Source organism: Heptranchias perlo, chromosome 20 (assembly GCF_035084215.1).
Source record: "Heptranchias perlo isolate sHepPer1 chromosome 20, sHepPer1.hap1, whole genome shotgun sequence".
NCBI lineage: Eukaryota > Metazoa > Chordata > Chondrichthyes > Hexanchiformes > Hexanchidae > Heptranchias > Heptranchias perlo.
Window position 1 is genome coordinate 49,775,840 of NC_090344.1, and position 16,718 is coordinate 49,792,557.

General features: G+C 45.0%; 1 protein-coding gene across 4 annotated transcripts in view; it reads right to left on the reverse strand.

Annotated features, from left to right (window-relative positions):
* Positions 1–16,718, reverse strand: part of LOC137335848 (2-oxoglutarate dehydrogenase complex component E1) — a 78,869-nt gene that overhangs the window by 15,532 nt on the left and 46,619 nt on the right. For all 4 annotated transcript variants that reach the window (XM_068001322.1, XM_068001320.1, XM_068001319.1 and 1 more), the window contains 8 exons: positions 14,386–14,540; positions 12,976–13,122; positions 10,929–11,019; positions 10,351–10,530; positions 6,166–6,294; positions 4,987–5,166; positions 3,687–3,839; positions 2,429–2,531 (listed from right to left, as the gene is read on the reverse strand). In XM_068001322.1, the coding sequence (XP_067857423.1) occupies positions 2,429–2,531; positions 3,687–3,839; positions 4,987–5,166; positions 6,166–6,294; positions 10,351–10,530; positions 10,929–11,019; positions 12,976–13,122; positions 14,386–14,540 (1,138 nt within the window). The remainder of the gene's footprint in view (positions 1–2,428; positions 2,532–3,686; positions 3,840–4,986; positions 5,167–6,165; positions 6,295–10,350; positions 10,531–10,928; positions 11,020–12,975; positions 13,123–14,385; positions 14,541–16,718) is intronic.

The window sequence follows — 16,718 nt, forward strand, 5'->3', positions numbered from 1 at the left end:
CAAGCCTTGTTTAAAATCAATAGATTTTGAAACTCTTCCCACTAAAAGTGGCTAAGTTTGAAAATCAGTTTACAATAGCAATATCTTCAAATGAAGAACAAAAACCTCATTTTGCAATACTTATTTTGCTAGCATTCAGTAAAGGCTCTCCTGGTGGTTGGCAGAACAATGCAGTGCTTTGACTGATCTCCCCTGATCTTGTGCGGCTGTCAGTAGCATTACAGCACATAGGGGGCTCTGCAGTGAAGGGCTACACTCATGTGACTCCAAAGTACTCATGTGATCTCTGGTTAGTTGAGGTCATTGCTGCCAGTCACACGAATGATGCATGCATTTTTATTACAACTTCACTGTGTTGGAAATAAACCAAGAGCGGAAACCAATGGGATTCACAAAAATAACAAATACTCATCAGCATCAGATGCTGATTTACGCAATGATGCTCTGTGATTTCCGAGTGGGGTCACTGACTCCCGATACACAAGTCCCGTGCAGCCAGTGGCACCACTCGGAGTAAAACTCACTGGTCTGCACTCATTCCACAGCACCAGAGACCCAGTTACATCATGACACAAGCACGAAGCTGCATGGAACTGCCTCGATAACCAGCCCACTGCAGATGCAGTGCTCAAAAGCTCACGATACCAGCAGAAAGGGACTCGGAACATAGGAACAGGAGGAGGCCATTTAGCCCCTCGAGCCTGTTCCGCCATTCAATGAGACTAGTGCATGTCTGGTGCAGATGATTTTTATTTTGCGAGTTGGTCTACATATAGCTCACTCACAAGAGACCTGGAGCCCAAACCAGAAAAAAACCCCACTCCTGTGGCCTGGTTATTCCACTGAAATTACACAAACAATTGTCACTGCACTCTACAATCTCTGGAGCAGAGTTATTTTTGTCATGAATGCTACATTGAACAGTACACCCATCCCGAGCACATTTGGAGCTTGAAGATTGCCTTTTCTGTTTCCTCATGACTCAGTAAGACGTTTTAAGTACAATTGTAGGTTACAACTTAAAGATATTCATCCCATAAACAGCTACCCCACCAGAGTTTATTCAAATAGCAGTGATTCTCTGCCTCCAACATTCACCAAACAAAGCTCCTCCAAATCCACCAGTTAGGCTGAGCCAAGCAAGAAAGATGCACATATCCACATCATGTTCTCTGGCCATAATTGCACAGCAGAGTGGCAGGACAGACAGTCAACAATGGCAGCTTCCTTTTCAGACAGTAGAGCCAGTTGGAGGTTATGCACCAATTCAGATGTTATTCTTTGCACTGGATGATCGCCAAACCAACTTCAGGTTTTCCAGGCACCAACATGACAAAACTCCTTCTGAAAGGCTAAGCGATCCAAGAAACCTTCTCCTGTATGGGTTTTTAAAAAAAAAATTCGTTCATGGGATGTGGGCATCGCTGGCGAGGCCGGCATTTATTGCCCATCCCTAATTGCCCTCGAGAAGGTGGTGGTGAGCCGCCTTCTTGAACCGCTGCAGTCTGTGTGGTGAAGGTTCTCCCACAGTGCTGTTAGGAAGGGAGTTCCAGGATTTTGACCCACCGACGAAGGAACGGCGATATATTTCCAAGTCGGGATGATGTGTGACTTGGAGGGGAACGTGCAGGTGGTGTTGTTCCCACGTGCCTGCTGCTCTTGTCCTTCTAGGTGGTAGAGGTCGCGGGTTTGGGAGGTGCTGTCGAAGAAGCCTTGGCGAGTTGCTGCAGTGCATCCTGTGGATGGTACACACTGCAGCCACTGTGCGCCGGTGGTGAAGGGAGTGAATGTTTAGGGTGGTGGATGGGGTGCCAATCAAGCGGACTGCTTTGTCCTGGGTGGTGTCGAGCTTCTTGAGTATTGTTGGAGCTGCACTCATCCAGGCAAGTGGAGAGTATTCCATCACACTCCTGACTTGTGCCTTGTAGATGGTGGAAAGGCTTTGGGGAGTCAGGAGGTGAGTCACTCGCCACAGAATACCCAGCCTCTGACCTGCTCTTGTAGCCACAGTATTTATATGGCTGGTCCAGTTAAGTTTCTGGTCAATGGTGACCCCCAGGATGTTGACGGTGGGGGATTCGGCGATGGTAATACCGTTGAATGTTAAGGGGAGGTGGTTAAACCCTCTCTTGTTGGAGATGGTCATTGCCTGGCACTTGTCTAGCGCGAATGTTACTTGCCACTTATCAGCCCAAGCCTGGATGTTGTCCAGGTCTTGCTGCATGCAGGCTCGGACTGCTTCATTATCTGAGGGGTTGCGAATGGAAGTGAACACTGTGCAATCATCAGCGAACATCCCCATTTCTGACCTTATGATGGAGGGAAGGTCATTGATGAAGCAGCTGAAGATGGTTGGGCCTAGGACACTTTACACCTTCTCTGCCTGCCCCAAACAGCAAAGCAGTGTATCGTCCACTGAAATACTTACCAGGCCACGGGGAGTCGAGCCAGTGTTTAATGTGCAGGATTTTCTCATCTTTGGATCGAGCATATGCCTCCTCACAAATCTTATCGTATTTGGCCATTTCCGCCTACACAACCAAAAAGCAAAAAATACACACCTTGAGAAGTGGCAAATGCAACTAAAACACCAGCTCTGTACACACACCGGGGTCATCAACATCTTAAACACATAGCTGTGGTGACACTGACACATACATGTTGTTAAGAGTTCTGAGGGTTACAGCTAAACCTTAAATCTAGTTTAATCCTCTAGATGCTGACTGACCACATGCACTTCCAGTTAACTTTATCAGCTCGATCAGAATGATATTCTGTGAAAACAATGTGCTGTTAAACAGTAATTTTCCAAGGGACTTGTGCATTCGGTGTCAGTGACACCACTCGGGAAATCACAGAGTGTCATTGAGCGAATCAGCTTCTGATGCCGATAAGTGTTTTTTATTTTTGTGACTTTGGGGACAAATTTAGAGTTGAGCCCTGGTTGGCAAGTAGGATTTTCCAAGCTCACTCAGTTCAAAATTCATACACACGTTCTAAAGTTTAACCACATCAAGGAATCCAGAAAGGGAAGTTCAGAGTAGAAGAGTTAAATTATCTGACTGTACCCATCTGTCATACAATCCTTTTTTTCTGAGCCAAGTACTCCATTAGGTGGATAAATAAAGGAAGTGCCATTTTGGTGTGCAATGGCATTGATTTATTTTCCAGGCTCTTGGATGTCCTGTTCAGGTCACAAACAGATCTTGTGTAACTAGTGAAACACCAAAGATAAACGTGCCAGAGTTGCCATGGTACTATGACTTAATTGAGTGAAATCTGCTGTTCAAGGTTCTTAAAAATTTTGTTATTTGTCCTTGGGAATGGGGAGTCACTGGCAAGACCGGCATTTGTTGCTCATAGGCCACTTGCTAGGGCAGTTAAAAGACAACCACGTTGATGTGGGACTGGAGTCATTTATAGGCCAGACTGGGTAAGGACTTCCCTAACGGACACGAATGAACCAGTTGGGTTTTTACACAACGGCCCTGAGCTTCGCGGTCACTTTTACTGAAACCAGCTTTTCATTTTCAGATTTTTTAAAAAAACTGAATTCAAATTCTCACACTGCCATGGTGGGATGTGAACTCACATTCTCTGGATTATTAGTCCAGTAACAGAATCACATTACCGTACCCCCCTACAGGATTCAACATTCGAAACTGAAAATAAAATTAACTCCAAACCTCAAACTCCTGCTGAGTAACGACACCCTCAGACATCAGCTTCTCTGTATACTTCTTCAGCACGGCCTTCTGTTTCTTGATCTGCTTGTACATCAGCGGCTGGGTGAACATCGGCTCGTCCATCTCGTTGTGTCCATTGCGTCGAAAGCAGACCTTTAAATACACAACCAGATTTCACTCAGACTTCCCGATAAAGAGCCCAGAAAATGACGCACTGCCACACCTGCTGGCTTGTCTGATGCCTACCATTACCCCTCTGGCATTCTCCCACCGTCATTCTCCCCCTACTGACTAGCTCCCCAGTGCTTTAATCTCACAACCAGACAAATCTAACTCGAACTGTATTTGCCATTCACATATGCAGGTTCTGTCAGAGTGCACAGGGAACTTCTGTATTCTGTGGTTGTGTAGAGCACTTTTGAATCATTTTTTTCCCCCCCCAAATGACTATACTTGCTGCACTTTGTGGTTACAATGGGTCAACTGAACCCAGCATAGATCGAAGATGAATTACTTGACGTCCTGGCTCAGCGTCAGTGAATATATTATATATGAGACGCTAATCAAGTCTTATTTAAATTGACTCAACGTCCCCATCTGCTTGGAAACATCAGAGAAATAAACTGGGATTGAATTGGTTACACTTGATGAGAACGATTAGGACTCTGGCCTGTAATTAGGAACAGCCAGCATTGTGTTCCTGAGAATTCAGTGTTTGTCAGGCCATTGAGGCAGAAGGTGGAGAATTCATTTTTTTTTTTGAGTTGATGGAGTTTTGAAGCCACAGATCAACTGCTCTTTGTTTAGGAGTGATTCCTGTGCAACAAACAGTGCTGTTTTCTTTCCAGGGAAATTCTGTTGAGTGCTCTTTGGAACCCCTGTAGCTTTATTCAGCACATCACAGAGATGCTTTGCCCCCAATGCCATTTGTATAACAGCAGCGTTTCAGGCCTTAATTAAAATAAGTGACTTTGCAGGCCAAAATAGCCATTTATAACGAGAGGTTTTAAAAGCGTCACTACAGCTCTTTAACTGGGACTACTGGTTTCCCAAAACCTTCATCTTTATCTCGATGCTGGATTGGATTGTTCAAAAGAATTCTCGTACATGAACCTTATTCTGTCTGACAAGCGACATTACAAAATCATCTTTTGCAGATGTGAGTTACTTTCTCATGTGGTACCTGTTCTCTATAACAACCTGAACAAAAACGGAGACTAGTTATTCATTTCTGGTCGTGGTGATCACATGTGTTAAGAGGCAGAAAAGCTGTTAACCCACCGAATGATCGGTCACCTACCAAATCAACCACAACATCCTTATGGAAAGTATTCCTCCACTCCGCGGCCACATTACACACATACATCACCGCCTCTGGGTCATCACCGTTCACATGGAAAATAGGAGCGTTCACCACACGGGCCACGTCCGTTGGGTATGGAGATGAGCGGGCTACACGTGGATCTGTCGTGAACCCAATCTAACAAAACAATAACCCAAAAACATAAGTCACAGAACCTAAAAATACACCATCTGGCTGCTCAAGGCATTTTTAGAATAGTGCGATAATTAACTAATATTTCAACTGGTAATTGCTCCCCTGCACAGTGGGAAATTATCCTTCTGAAGCAACGTTAACAACAGGTCAGGAGTCACAATCCCAGCCAATGTCCTGCTCATGGGTTACTCAAGAAATATGGCATCGAAGCGATGGGATACAGATCTGTGTTTGCAATCCCCCGCCCAGTGAGCTCCTGATTTGAACCACACCACTGTGGTCACTTGTCCAGTGGAAACCAGGCAATTCCTCACCAAGGGCAAAACATGGTGAGGTACATCATCTTCCCATCACTAATGTGAATGTTTTCACTACCATTAGAAACAGAAGACACATCTGAGCAGCTAGTAGTTCGAGTTCAACAGGGTTCTTCCACTTGCTGCACGGAATATGGAATAACCCTACTTCCTACTAGCAATCCCCTTCTCTTACTTTCCAGCAAAACAAGAGCGAGAGACAGAGAACAGTACTAGGCAGCATCCTAGGGCCAGGCAGAGAGTGACTGGAGGTCCGAAAACATATTCACCAGCATGTCTACCAAGGGCCACAGATGAAAAGAAGGTGATTGCAAATGGCCATGTTACAAATATGGCTGCTCTCAGAGAAGCCTTAGTGTAAACGTCGGATGAGGCTGGGGATTGTCCAGAGTCCAGTGATTTAGCTTTTTAGACGCTGGGTCCTTTAAAGAAAGATGCATTTTAGCAGCAGAGTCCAGTTGCCAAGATCTTCAATTCAGCATGCGGCTTACACAGTTTATTGTAGAGAAGAACACATTTTTAAATCAAAAATCACGTGTCAATTCCTACTTACATTCACCGGATGGCTGAAGCCAAGTGACTAGTTTCCATCTCTACTGGGAGACAATTCTATTAGGGACAGTCAGAGAGCATGCAATCCATTCAGCTACTACAATTACTGCACCTGGTTGTTCACCACCACATGAATTGTTCCGTGGGTGGTATATGACGGGAGGTCACTCAAGTGGAAGGTTTCGTAGACAATTCCCTGCCCTGCAAATGCTGCATCACCGTGCAGGAGAATGGACATTACCTGGAACAAGCACATGTCAAGATTTAGTCCATGAACATCTCTTGCATCAATTTTTAAATCTCAAATGAACAGATTACAATTAAGGTTTCTTCCCAGTTCTTTTTACTCAGGCTCAATACAAGGCCAAGCCTCCGACACACCAAAACTTAACTTTAGATGTGAAGTATATGGGAGAACGTGGCACTGGACAACAATTTATCCTTATACCACTGGGCTATGTACCAGAAACTGCAAATCCCTCCAAAAGATGGGGGAAAAAAAAAAACACATGGACAGACTATGTAGATCAAGCTATAGGTACTCATTGGAATTTACTCAAAGAAATTTTCAAACAGAAAATCAGCAGACAAAAATAATACAATCCTTATTTCTCATTGGCACTTTGAAAACAGTTTTTGAAAATGTTTAAGATATTCTGCATCCTTCTGTAATTTTACATAGCACACAAATAGGCTTCTATGGAATCCCACCTCACCAGTGACTTAGAGGTGAAATAGAGCAAGATTGCAAGTTCATCGTATTTATTCCCAACTTGAGCTGCCTCTGGACAGAAACGTTGATCAGGTCAGATTTCAAAGATCCGAGGCTGAGTCACAGATACCCGACTCAAACGATTCTCAGTTCCAGGATAAAATAAAACAAACTGTAGCAGGCCTGCTAACAGGACATCCAGCGCCTCATCGAATGACTAGATCAGACAATGTGGCCTGCTTCCTTACATACAAACTAAAGAGGCTGAGGAAACAATTAAACCAAGGGGGCTGTCTATAAGCAATCACTATCAAAAGATGGGAGAATGTTACTGGTGGGGTCTTGCACGGACCTCTTGTTTAATATCTTTATGAATGATCTGGAGCTAGAAGGCACTGGCACAGTGGCTAAATTTGCAAATAATGCAAAGTTGATGAAGATGTTGGACTGCAAAGCTGAACAGGATAAACTGCAAGAGGATTTCAAATCCTCTTGGGGAAAAATGGGCAGACAGGGGGCACGTGCAATTCAAATGTAGAGAAATGCAAAGTGCTTCACACGGAAACAATAGATCCAGGAAATTGCTTACTTCAAATGGAAAGTATGTACTGTGCATGGAAAATTGAAGAGATCTGGGAGTCCTGATTGACAATAAATTGAAGTTATCGCAACAATGCTTCCTGTACTGTTCTGGCCTCCACAGTGCAAAAAGGGGGAGATGAAGATAAGTGGGAGGAGGCTTGTGTGAAGCATGAACACTGGCATAGACTTGTTGGGCCAAATGGCCTGTTTCTTTGCTGTATATACCATGAAAAAGAGATGGGACACCATCCGAGTATTGAAGTCCACTCCAGGCAGGCAGGGTTACGTGACACTGAGGCCTTCACGTCAAAGTCTTAAAAAAGACACAGCAGCAGCTATTTTAAAAATTCCAGTACTTAAACCGAGCTACACATTCACGTGAATTTCTGTCCTCAACATTCCAAAGGTACCGTACCTGCAGGTGGCACTGTGAACATAATGTTACATGATAGGGCCACCGATGGGAAAAATAAGAAACTCATCTTTGCAGATGCATGGAAGAAAAAAAAAAATCCTGAAATCAAAAAGATATGCAAAATATCCCATCAAACACTCCCAGTGTAAGCACAGCAAGAGTAAGATCCAGTAAAGATCCATCTACTGGGCTCCAGCCAATAATCTTCAGTCCAAACCTCTAAAAAGCACCCCTGTTGCACCAGTGTGACGTCTTTTCCCCTCCCACTTAACACACCAATCAGTAACCCAACAGGAAAGGAGCATTCATGGCTCTGTTTGTTTTCAGGAATGTAAGGAATCTTACAACACCAGGTTATAGTCCAACAAATTTATTTTAAAATCACAAGCTTTCGGAGATTATCCCGAGTCAGATGAATGAGTGAAAAGGTTCTCAAATCGCATATCTTATACTAGGCTGGGACAGCATCACACCAATCAAAAGGTGTCGTTGTTATTCAAACAGGCCAGTCACGGAGAACAGCACGTCCCAGTACACTGGATATACATTGTGTCAATTACACAGACAGGCAGAAAGAAACCCAAAATGGCAGAGAGAGAGAGAGAGAGAGAATATTAAAAACACATAATTTTTTTCCCCTTTTTGCTGGTGGGGTTACGTGTAGCGTGACATGAACCCAAGATCCCGGTTGAGGCCGTCCTCATGGGTGCGGAATTTGGCTATCAACTTCTGCTCGACGATTTTGCGTTGTCGTGTGTCTCGAAGGCCGCCTTGGAGAGCGCTTACCCGAAGATCGGTGGCTGAATGTCCTTGACTGCTAAAGTGTTCCCCGACTGGGAGGGAACCCTCCTGTCTGGCGATTGTTGCGCGGTGTCCGTTCATCCGTTGTCGCAGTGTCTGCATGCTCCGGGGCATGCTGAATTGAAGATCCATGGCATCCAACGTACCATGCTCCGGGGCATCCTTTCCTGCAACGTAGGAGGTAGACAACGTTGGCCGAGTCACAGGAGTATGAACCATGTACCTGGTGGGTGGTGTCCTCTCGTGTGATGGTGGTATCCGTGTCGATGATCTGGCATGTCTTGCAGAGGTTGCCGTGGCAGGGTTGTGTGGTGTCGTGGACGCTGTTCTCCTGAAAACTGGGTAACTTGCTGCGAACGATGGTCTGTTTGAGGTTGGGTGGCTGTTTAAAGGCGAGTAGTGGAGGCGTGGGGATGGCCTTAGCGAGGTGTTCGTCGTCATCGATGACATGTTGAAGGCTGCGGGGAACATGGTGTAGTTTCTCCGCTCCAGGGAAGTACTGGACGACGAAGGGTACTCTGTTGGTTGCGTCCCGTGTTTGTCTTCTGAGGAGGTCTATGCGATTCTTCGCCGTGGCCCGTCGGAACTGTCGATCGACAAGTCGAGCGTCATATCCCGTTCTTACGTTCAGCTGAAAGACGCCCTCGTAAGAACGGGATATGACGCTCGACAGTTCCGACGGGCCACAGCGAAGAATCGCATAGACCTCCTCAGAAGACAAACACGGGACGCAACCAACAGAGTACCCTTTGTCGTCCAGTACTTCCCTGGAGCGGAGAAACTACACCATGTTCTCCGCAGCCTTCAACATGTCATCGATGACGACGAACACCTCGCTAAGGCCATCCCCACGCCTCCACTACTCGCCTTTAAACAGCCACCTAACCTCAAACAGACCATCGTTCGCAGCAAGTTACCCAGTTTTCAGGAGAACAGCGTCCACGACACCACACAACCCTGCCACGGCAACCTCTGCAAGACATGCCAGATCATCGACACGGATACCACCATCACACGAGAGGACACCACCCACCAGGTACATGGTTCATACTCCTGTGACTCTGCCAACGTTGTCTACCTCATACGTTGCAGGAAAGGATGCCTCGGAGCATGGTACATTGGCGAGACCATGCAGACACTGCGACAACGGATGAACAGACACCGCGCAACAATCGCCAGACAGGAGGGTTCCCTCCCAGTCGGGGAACACTTTAGCAGTCAAGGACATTCAGCCACCGATCTTCGGGTAAGCGCTCTCCAAGGCGGCCTTCGAGACACACGACAACGCAAAATCGTCGAGCAGAAGTTGATAGCCAAGTTCCGCACCCATGAGGACGGCCTCAACCGGGATCTTGGGTTCATGTCACGCTACACGTAACCCCACCAGCAAAAAGGGGAAAAAAATTATGTTTTTTAATATTCTCTCTCTCTCTGCCATTTTGGGTTTCTTTCTGCCTGTCTGTGTAATTGACACAATGTATATCCAGTGTACTGGGACGTGCTGTTCTCCGTGACTGGCCTGTTTGAATAACAACGACACCTTTTGATTGGTGTGATGCTGTCCCAGCATAGTATAAGATATGCGATTTGAGAACCTTTTCACTCATTCATCTGACGAAGGGGATAATCTCCGAAAGCTTGTGATTTTAAAATAAAATTGTTGGACTATAACCTGGTGTTGTAAGATTCCTTACATTTGTCCACCCCAGTCCATCACCGGCATCTCCACATCATGTTTTCAGGAAAACACCCCTACGTGCACAATACACTGACAACTGAAGTTTTACCTTCCTTCCTTCCGTGTCACTGAGGTAAAACTGTTCTGCTTTGGTCTTTCCTTGTACAACAGGATCCACAGCCTCCAGATGCGATGGGTTGGCCATGAGTGAGAGAGTTATGTTTCGGTTTGTCACACGATTGATCCTCCGGTGGTACATCCCTAAATGGTACTTCACATCACCAGTACCCTGTTGATACAGAACGGAACAGGGTATGGTTATGCACTGGCAACATAAAGCATTGCGAAATACCGTCGTTTTATTTGCATTTAGCTCAACAGGCCGCTCAATAATTCGCCTCAGTGTCATTGTTGCAACCCCAAAGCAAACTCTCCGATTCATTAAGGCCAGTGGTCGGGAAATCCTGTTCTTAAAATCCGGTCCTCCCAGCAGATGGCCTTCTCAGATCGTCAAGTTGATTTGGGGTCGCCATAAGCTGCATGATACCTGGGCATCGGGTGACGACAGTCCCAGCAAAAAAGGGTCCATTCCAATATAAAAGCAACTTAAATACCTAACAGTGCACTGTACAGAAACTTCAGTCTGCAACTCGGCACAGTACCAAACACTGTGCCCAGGACACTCACCTCATCTGCAGCTTCTAATTTCGAGTCAAACTGACAGAAGATCTGCTCCAGTTCCTTCCTGATCACATTGGCCAACACATTCAGACGGCCTCTACAGGATGAACAAATCCATTAAACCAAATGGCTACCATACACAGAAAAACAGAGGCAAAGACTTGCAGTTGGTTGATGTTCTAACCAACTGCTGTGCTGCAGATGATTTTTTAAAAAAAAAAAAGAGACCCCCAGGTGAAGAGCTAATGCCCATAGTTCAGCATGCGGTGACAAAATAACATTTTGGTTAAGATTCAGCAAGATACTGGCTTTTTTCATTCTGCTACTACACAAGGGATTAAAAACCAGTATTACTCACAGAAGTCACATCTCAGCCAAACTTGATAAATTTTAACAATTTGTCTGCGCTGGAGGTCTGAAGCGGGGAGGGGAAGGGCAAGCCATTCAATTTAAATACAATAATCTTACTTCAAATACAGATTTGATTGTCAAATTTGAAAAAAGTTGCCAGTCAAATTAAATCCAATTGGTTCCAGTCATCCTTTGGCGATGTTTTAATCAACCCATTGTGTTCAAATTGCAGAGTTTAGACCAGATAGCTTCCACAGACAGCGAGAAAAGGAGAACAATTACTTCAGAATATTGCTTCTATATCATAATTTAGTACAGTACTAGCAAACTATTTTCCATTACATGGATCTACTGTAAATATATATATTTGTTATATAGTGCTAAAATTCCTTGATTCTTTTACAGTTCTAAAAAGTTATTTACCAATTAAAGCCCAAGTCAAAATTTAGTGTAGTATTAAGCTGCCACCTGGTGAAGACAAGGAGCATCACATGAGGGTACATGATAAAACCAGACTTTGATATCGAAGAGTTTTCTGTTCATTCCCTGGGCATGCTACAAATTTATTGAAGAACTGGGCAAGTGAACACATACTTTTTAAAAGAACAGAAGGACCTTGGGCTCACCTGCAAGAGTAGCTTGAAATACAGAAGATAAAAAAAGTGTATGGAAAAAAAGTAAAGAAACCCAAAAATGTACCAGCGACCACCTAGGGTGGAAGTAGTACTAACTTTATTCATAATATCTTGCACCGAATAATACGTCTCAGGTGTTTTTACAGGGGGAGCATCAGATATCAACTCGAAGTTTATAAGATATTAAGGGGAACGGATAGGGTGGATAGAGGGAAACTATTTCCGCTGGTTGGGGATTTTAGGAGTAGGGGGCACAGTCTAAAAATTAGAGCCAGACCTTTCAGGAGCGAGATTAGAAAACATTTCTACACACAAAGGGTGGTAGAAGTTTGGAACTCTCTTCCGCAAACGGCAATTGATACCAGCTCAATTGCTAAATTTAAATCTGAAATAGATAGCTTTTTGGCAACCAAAGGTATTAAGGGATATGGGCCAAAGGCAGGTATATGGAGTTAGATCACAGATCAGCCATGATCTTACCAAATGGCGGAGCAGGCACGAGGGGCTGAATGGCCTACTCCTGTTCCTATATTCCTAGAAGTAGGAAAGAAGTTAGAAAAGCTGGATAAAATAGCAATCAAAGATGTCGGTTTTGTTAGGCTTTTAAAGGTGGTTAGAGCACACCATTTTTCAAAAGATTGTAGAAGTCCAAGAAGCATAATTTACACTTGTCAATCCCTCATGGAAAACTATTTCTATGAAGAATGAGAATTATTAAAATGGGGTGAATGTCATTATGAGAAATACCGGGGCAGCATGGTGTTGAGTGTGGGTGTGCTAACCATCAGTGCTGCAGGGTGGGATCCCAAAGTGAGCTGTGTTGAGATGAAGTAGGGAAAAGTTACCTCTGGGTGGTCTACGGTGCTGCCCCCAGCGACAGGGTGTATTGGCAGCAGCTCGACAGCAGGCCAAGTACGCACCCAATGGACTGGAGGCACCAGGCCAAGTGGATAAATAAGAGTAAAAAAAACCCAGAAAAATAAAAGCTAAAAAAAAGTTTAAAAATGCAGTTTGAGTGTCTAATTCCCAGAAACAGTGAGCACTTCCCAGCTAACATTTTGCATTACCTGTGAGGCATGCCCATGATGACATTATCAACACCTCTTTCACTGGATTTGTCGATGATGGTTTTCAGCGCAGGGATCAGCACCTCACAGCCTTCCAGACCAAAGCGTTTCTCAGACGACCACTTCCTCTGCAGAAACTCCTCAAACCTGTGAGCAAAATCAGACACAATCATTCTATTATAACATTCAAAAGCATTGGAAAGAAAGCATTTATCAATTTAAAGCTACGTAAAGCAGTTCCTTAAAACTGCACATATAAGCTAAGTAGCAATGATTCAACCAATCCTATTACATAATACTTAGAGCTGATGACCAGTCTTGGAAACACGCATCTGCACAAGCAGAAATCAATCAAATCTGCCAATTAGAATGCCAGTACCACTGCTGTCTGTGCAGATCACCAAATTTGTGGTTAAGAAACTTTTAATAAGTTTAAAATGGGCCTGATGTTTCACTCTAGATTGGTACAATGATAAAATGGGTTTAATGGCTATTTGCAGCGCCCAAGCGTTGGGCTGTGTGTGAAGAGGTTTCTGGCTCTCTGTAGTACCTCCATGACTCTGTATCAAGGGCCTACCTTCTCGAGCACCAAAGACCATTTCCTCCCCACCCCCCCACCAATCACCACCTCTGACCAGAACTAAATTGAATATTTAAAAAGAAAAAAAAAACAGCTCATATGTTGAAGGATTCTTGATTTGTGTATTTTGGCCCAGACTGATGTACAGAGTCATCAATATTTCTCTCATCATTATATAGGGTAAGGCTGTGAAAGGACTTAAGGAAAGCAAAAGTAGATGTATGATTAGTTAATTGCCTTGTACTGGATGAAGAACCACAGCCTTGCAGAAAGGCAAAGTCTAGCCACGAGCCATTGTTGGCAAACCAAGCCCAGTCGACCCTGCAAAGTCCTCCTCACGAACATCTGGGGACTTGTGCCAAAATTGGGAGAGCTGTCCCACAGACTAGTCAAGCAACAGCTTGACATAGCCACACTCACAGAATCATACCTTTCAGCCAACGTCCCAGACTCTTCCATCACCATCCCTGGGTACATCCTGTCCCACCGGCAGGACAGACCCACCAGAGGTGATATACAGTCAGGAGGGAGTGGCCCTGGAAGTCTTCAACATTGACTCCCGACCCCATGAAATCTCATGGCATCAGGTCAAACGTGGGCAAGGAAGCCTCCTGCTGATTACCACCTACTGTCCTCCCTCAGCTGATGAATCAGTCCTTCTCCATATTGAGCACCACTTGGAGGAAGCACTGAGGGTAGCAAGGGCACAGAATGTGTACATAAGGCACTATATAAACGCAAATCTGTCCTCCTTTTAATAGTAAATGTAATTGCAGGCAGTGTGATGACAGCTCTCAGACCCAGAAATGTATTTATTTATTGTTGCTGACCTGGTGGAGCGGACCAGCCTGGCCAAAAGGGTCCGTTTCTCTTCATTGGTGAATTGCATGACACCAGGGGTCTCGAACTTCTGCCTGATCCACTGGCACTGCTCCAGATCATTGATAAACATGAACTCAACGCCAATATGCTGACAGTAAGACATCTGAGGAGAAGCAAGCATCTGCTTAGCGTAAGGCACGAGCAAAGCATGCAGAGCAAACACCATCAGATAAAAACCTTTTGACCTTTAACGATTACCCAAGAATGTGACCATTGACAAATTTACCAACAGAAAAACTAAAAATAAGTTTCATTACTTCCTTGATAGATGTATCAGTCTATAAATTTTTTAAAAAAGGAATGTTTTGATATTTGGCTTTCCTACGGCCAAGAACAGAAGTATTTCTCTCTGCGAGATTTTATTCTTGACCAGGGTAAAGAGCCAAGACCCATAGTGCAGGACTAAGAGAAAAGATGAGGTAAATCAGGAAGAAACATTGGGGGAGTTCAAATCGGGGTTTTAAAAGACTGTAAACTTTAGCGTTCCACAGTTAGGATCTGGAAAGCACTGCTGGGGAGGGGATGGGTGGTGGAAGCAGATTCAATCATGGCTTTCAAAAGGGAACCGGATAACCACTTGAAAAGGAAAAGATTTGCAGGGCTACGGGGATAGGGCGGAGGAGTGGGACGAGCTGGATTGCTCTTGTGTAGCGCCGGCATGGACTCAATGGAGCAAATGGCCTCCTTCCGTGCAGTAACCTTTATGATTCAGCGATGCCCTGGGAATGAGAAAATAGGGAAGGAGACAGTGCAATGGGTCTTCATTTTGACACAATGAAGATACAAGGAGGAGGACAGAGCATTTGCCTTCAGCTTGCAGTGTACATTTGGTGTCCATCACCACTGTGAGTGGCACTGCTGACTGCATAAAGCAGGAGATCGGAGGTGCAGTGGAGAGAAGGCCATTGGTCATTATACAAGTCAATAACAGTGCAAGACAAATATGAAGTGGACAGTTCTGCCTCCTTCCCCTCATTCAGCTTTACAGATAAGCGATAACGTGCACTGGAAGCAGCTCAATTACCCGTTTCTCTCCTCCCCCCACTAAAAAAAACAGAAACATGCATGCCACAGCCAAGAAAAGTGCTAACCAGGGCTCCAAGGATTAAACTGAGGAGACATTGCATAAACTCGGCTTGTATTTCCTAGAATATGGAAGGAAAAAGTGTTTTGATTGAGGTTTTCAGGATTTTGAATGGAATTTATAGGGGAGAGAGAGAAACTTTTTCCACTGGTGGGGGATTCTAGGACAAGGGGACATAACCTTAAACTCAGAGCCAGTCCATCCAGGAGAGAAATTAGGAAACACTTCTTCACACAAAGGGTAGTAGAAGAGTCTCACCTCCTGACTCCCCAAAGCCTTTCCACCATCTACAAGGCACAAGTCAGGAGTGTGATGGAATACTCTCCACTTGCTTGGATGAGTGCAGCTCCAACAACACTCAAGAAGCTCGACACCATCCAGGACAAAGCAGCCCGCTTGATTGGCACCCCATCCACCACCCTAAACATTCACTCCCTTCACCACCGGTGCACCGTGGCTGCAGTGTGTACCAACCACAGGATGCACTGCAGCAACTTGCCAAGGCTTCTTCGACAGCACCTCCCAAACCCGTGACCTCTACCACCTAGAAGGACAAGGGCAGCAGGCACATGGGAACAACACCACCTGCACGTTCCCCTCCAAGTCACACCATCCTGACTTGGAAATATATCACCGTTCCTTCATCGTCGCTGGGTCAAAATCCTGGAACTCCCTTCCTAACAGCACTGTGGGAGAACCTTCACCACACGGACTGCAGCGGTTCAAGAAGGCGGCTCACCACCACCTTCTCAAGGGCAATTAGGGATGGGCAATAAATGCTGGCCTTGCCAGCGACACCCACATCCCACGAATGAATAAAAAAGAGTGGGACACTCTCCCTCAAAAAGCAGTAGATTCTAGCTCAATTAATAATTTTAAAATCAGAGGTCAATAGATTTTTGCTAGCCGAAGGCATTAAGAGATATGGAGCCAAGGCGGATAGAGTTAGGATACAGATCAGCCATGATCTCGTTGAATGGCGGAACAGGCTCGAGGGGCTGAATGGCCTACTCCACTTCCTATTGCAAAGTTAAAAAAATACTGCCTTTTTTTAAAGCCTCGAAATAGTGGTTAGCACTTTTATTGGCTATGGCATGTAATTAACACTTCTGCAGATAGCCTCACCATTATAGCCAGCCGTGAAACGGGGAAACCTGCTGATGCTGAAGTGCAGGTGTGAGGCTAGAGGGCTGCCAC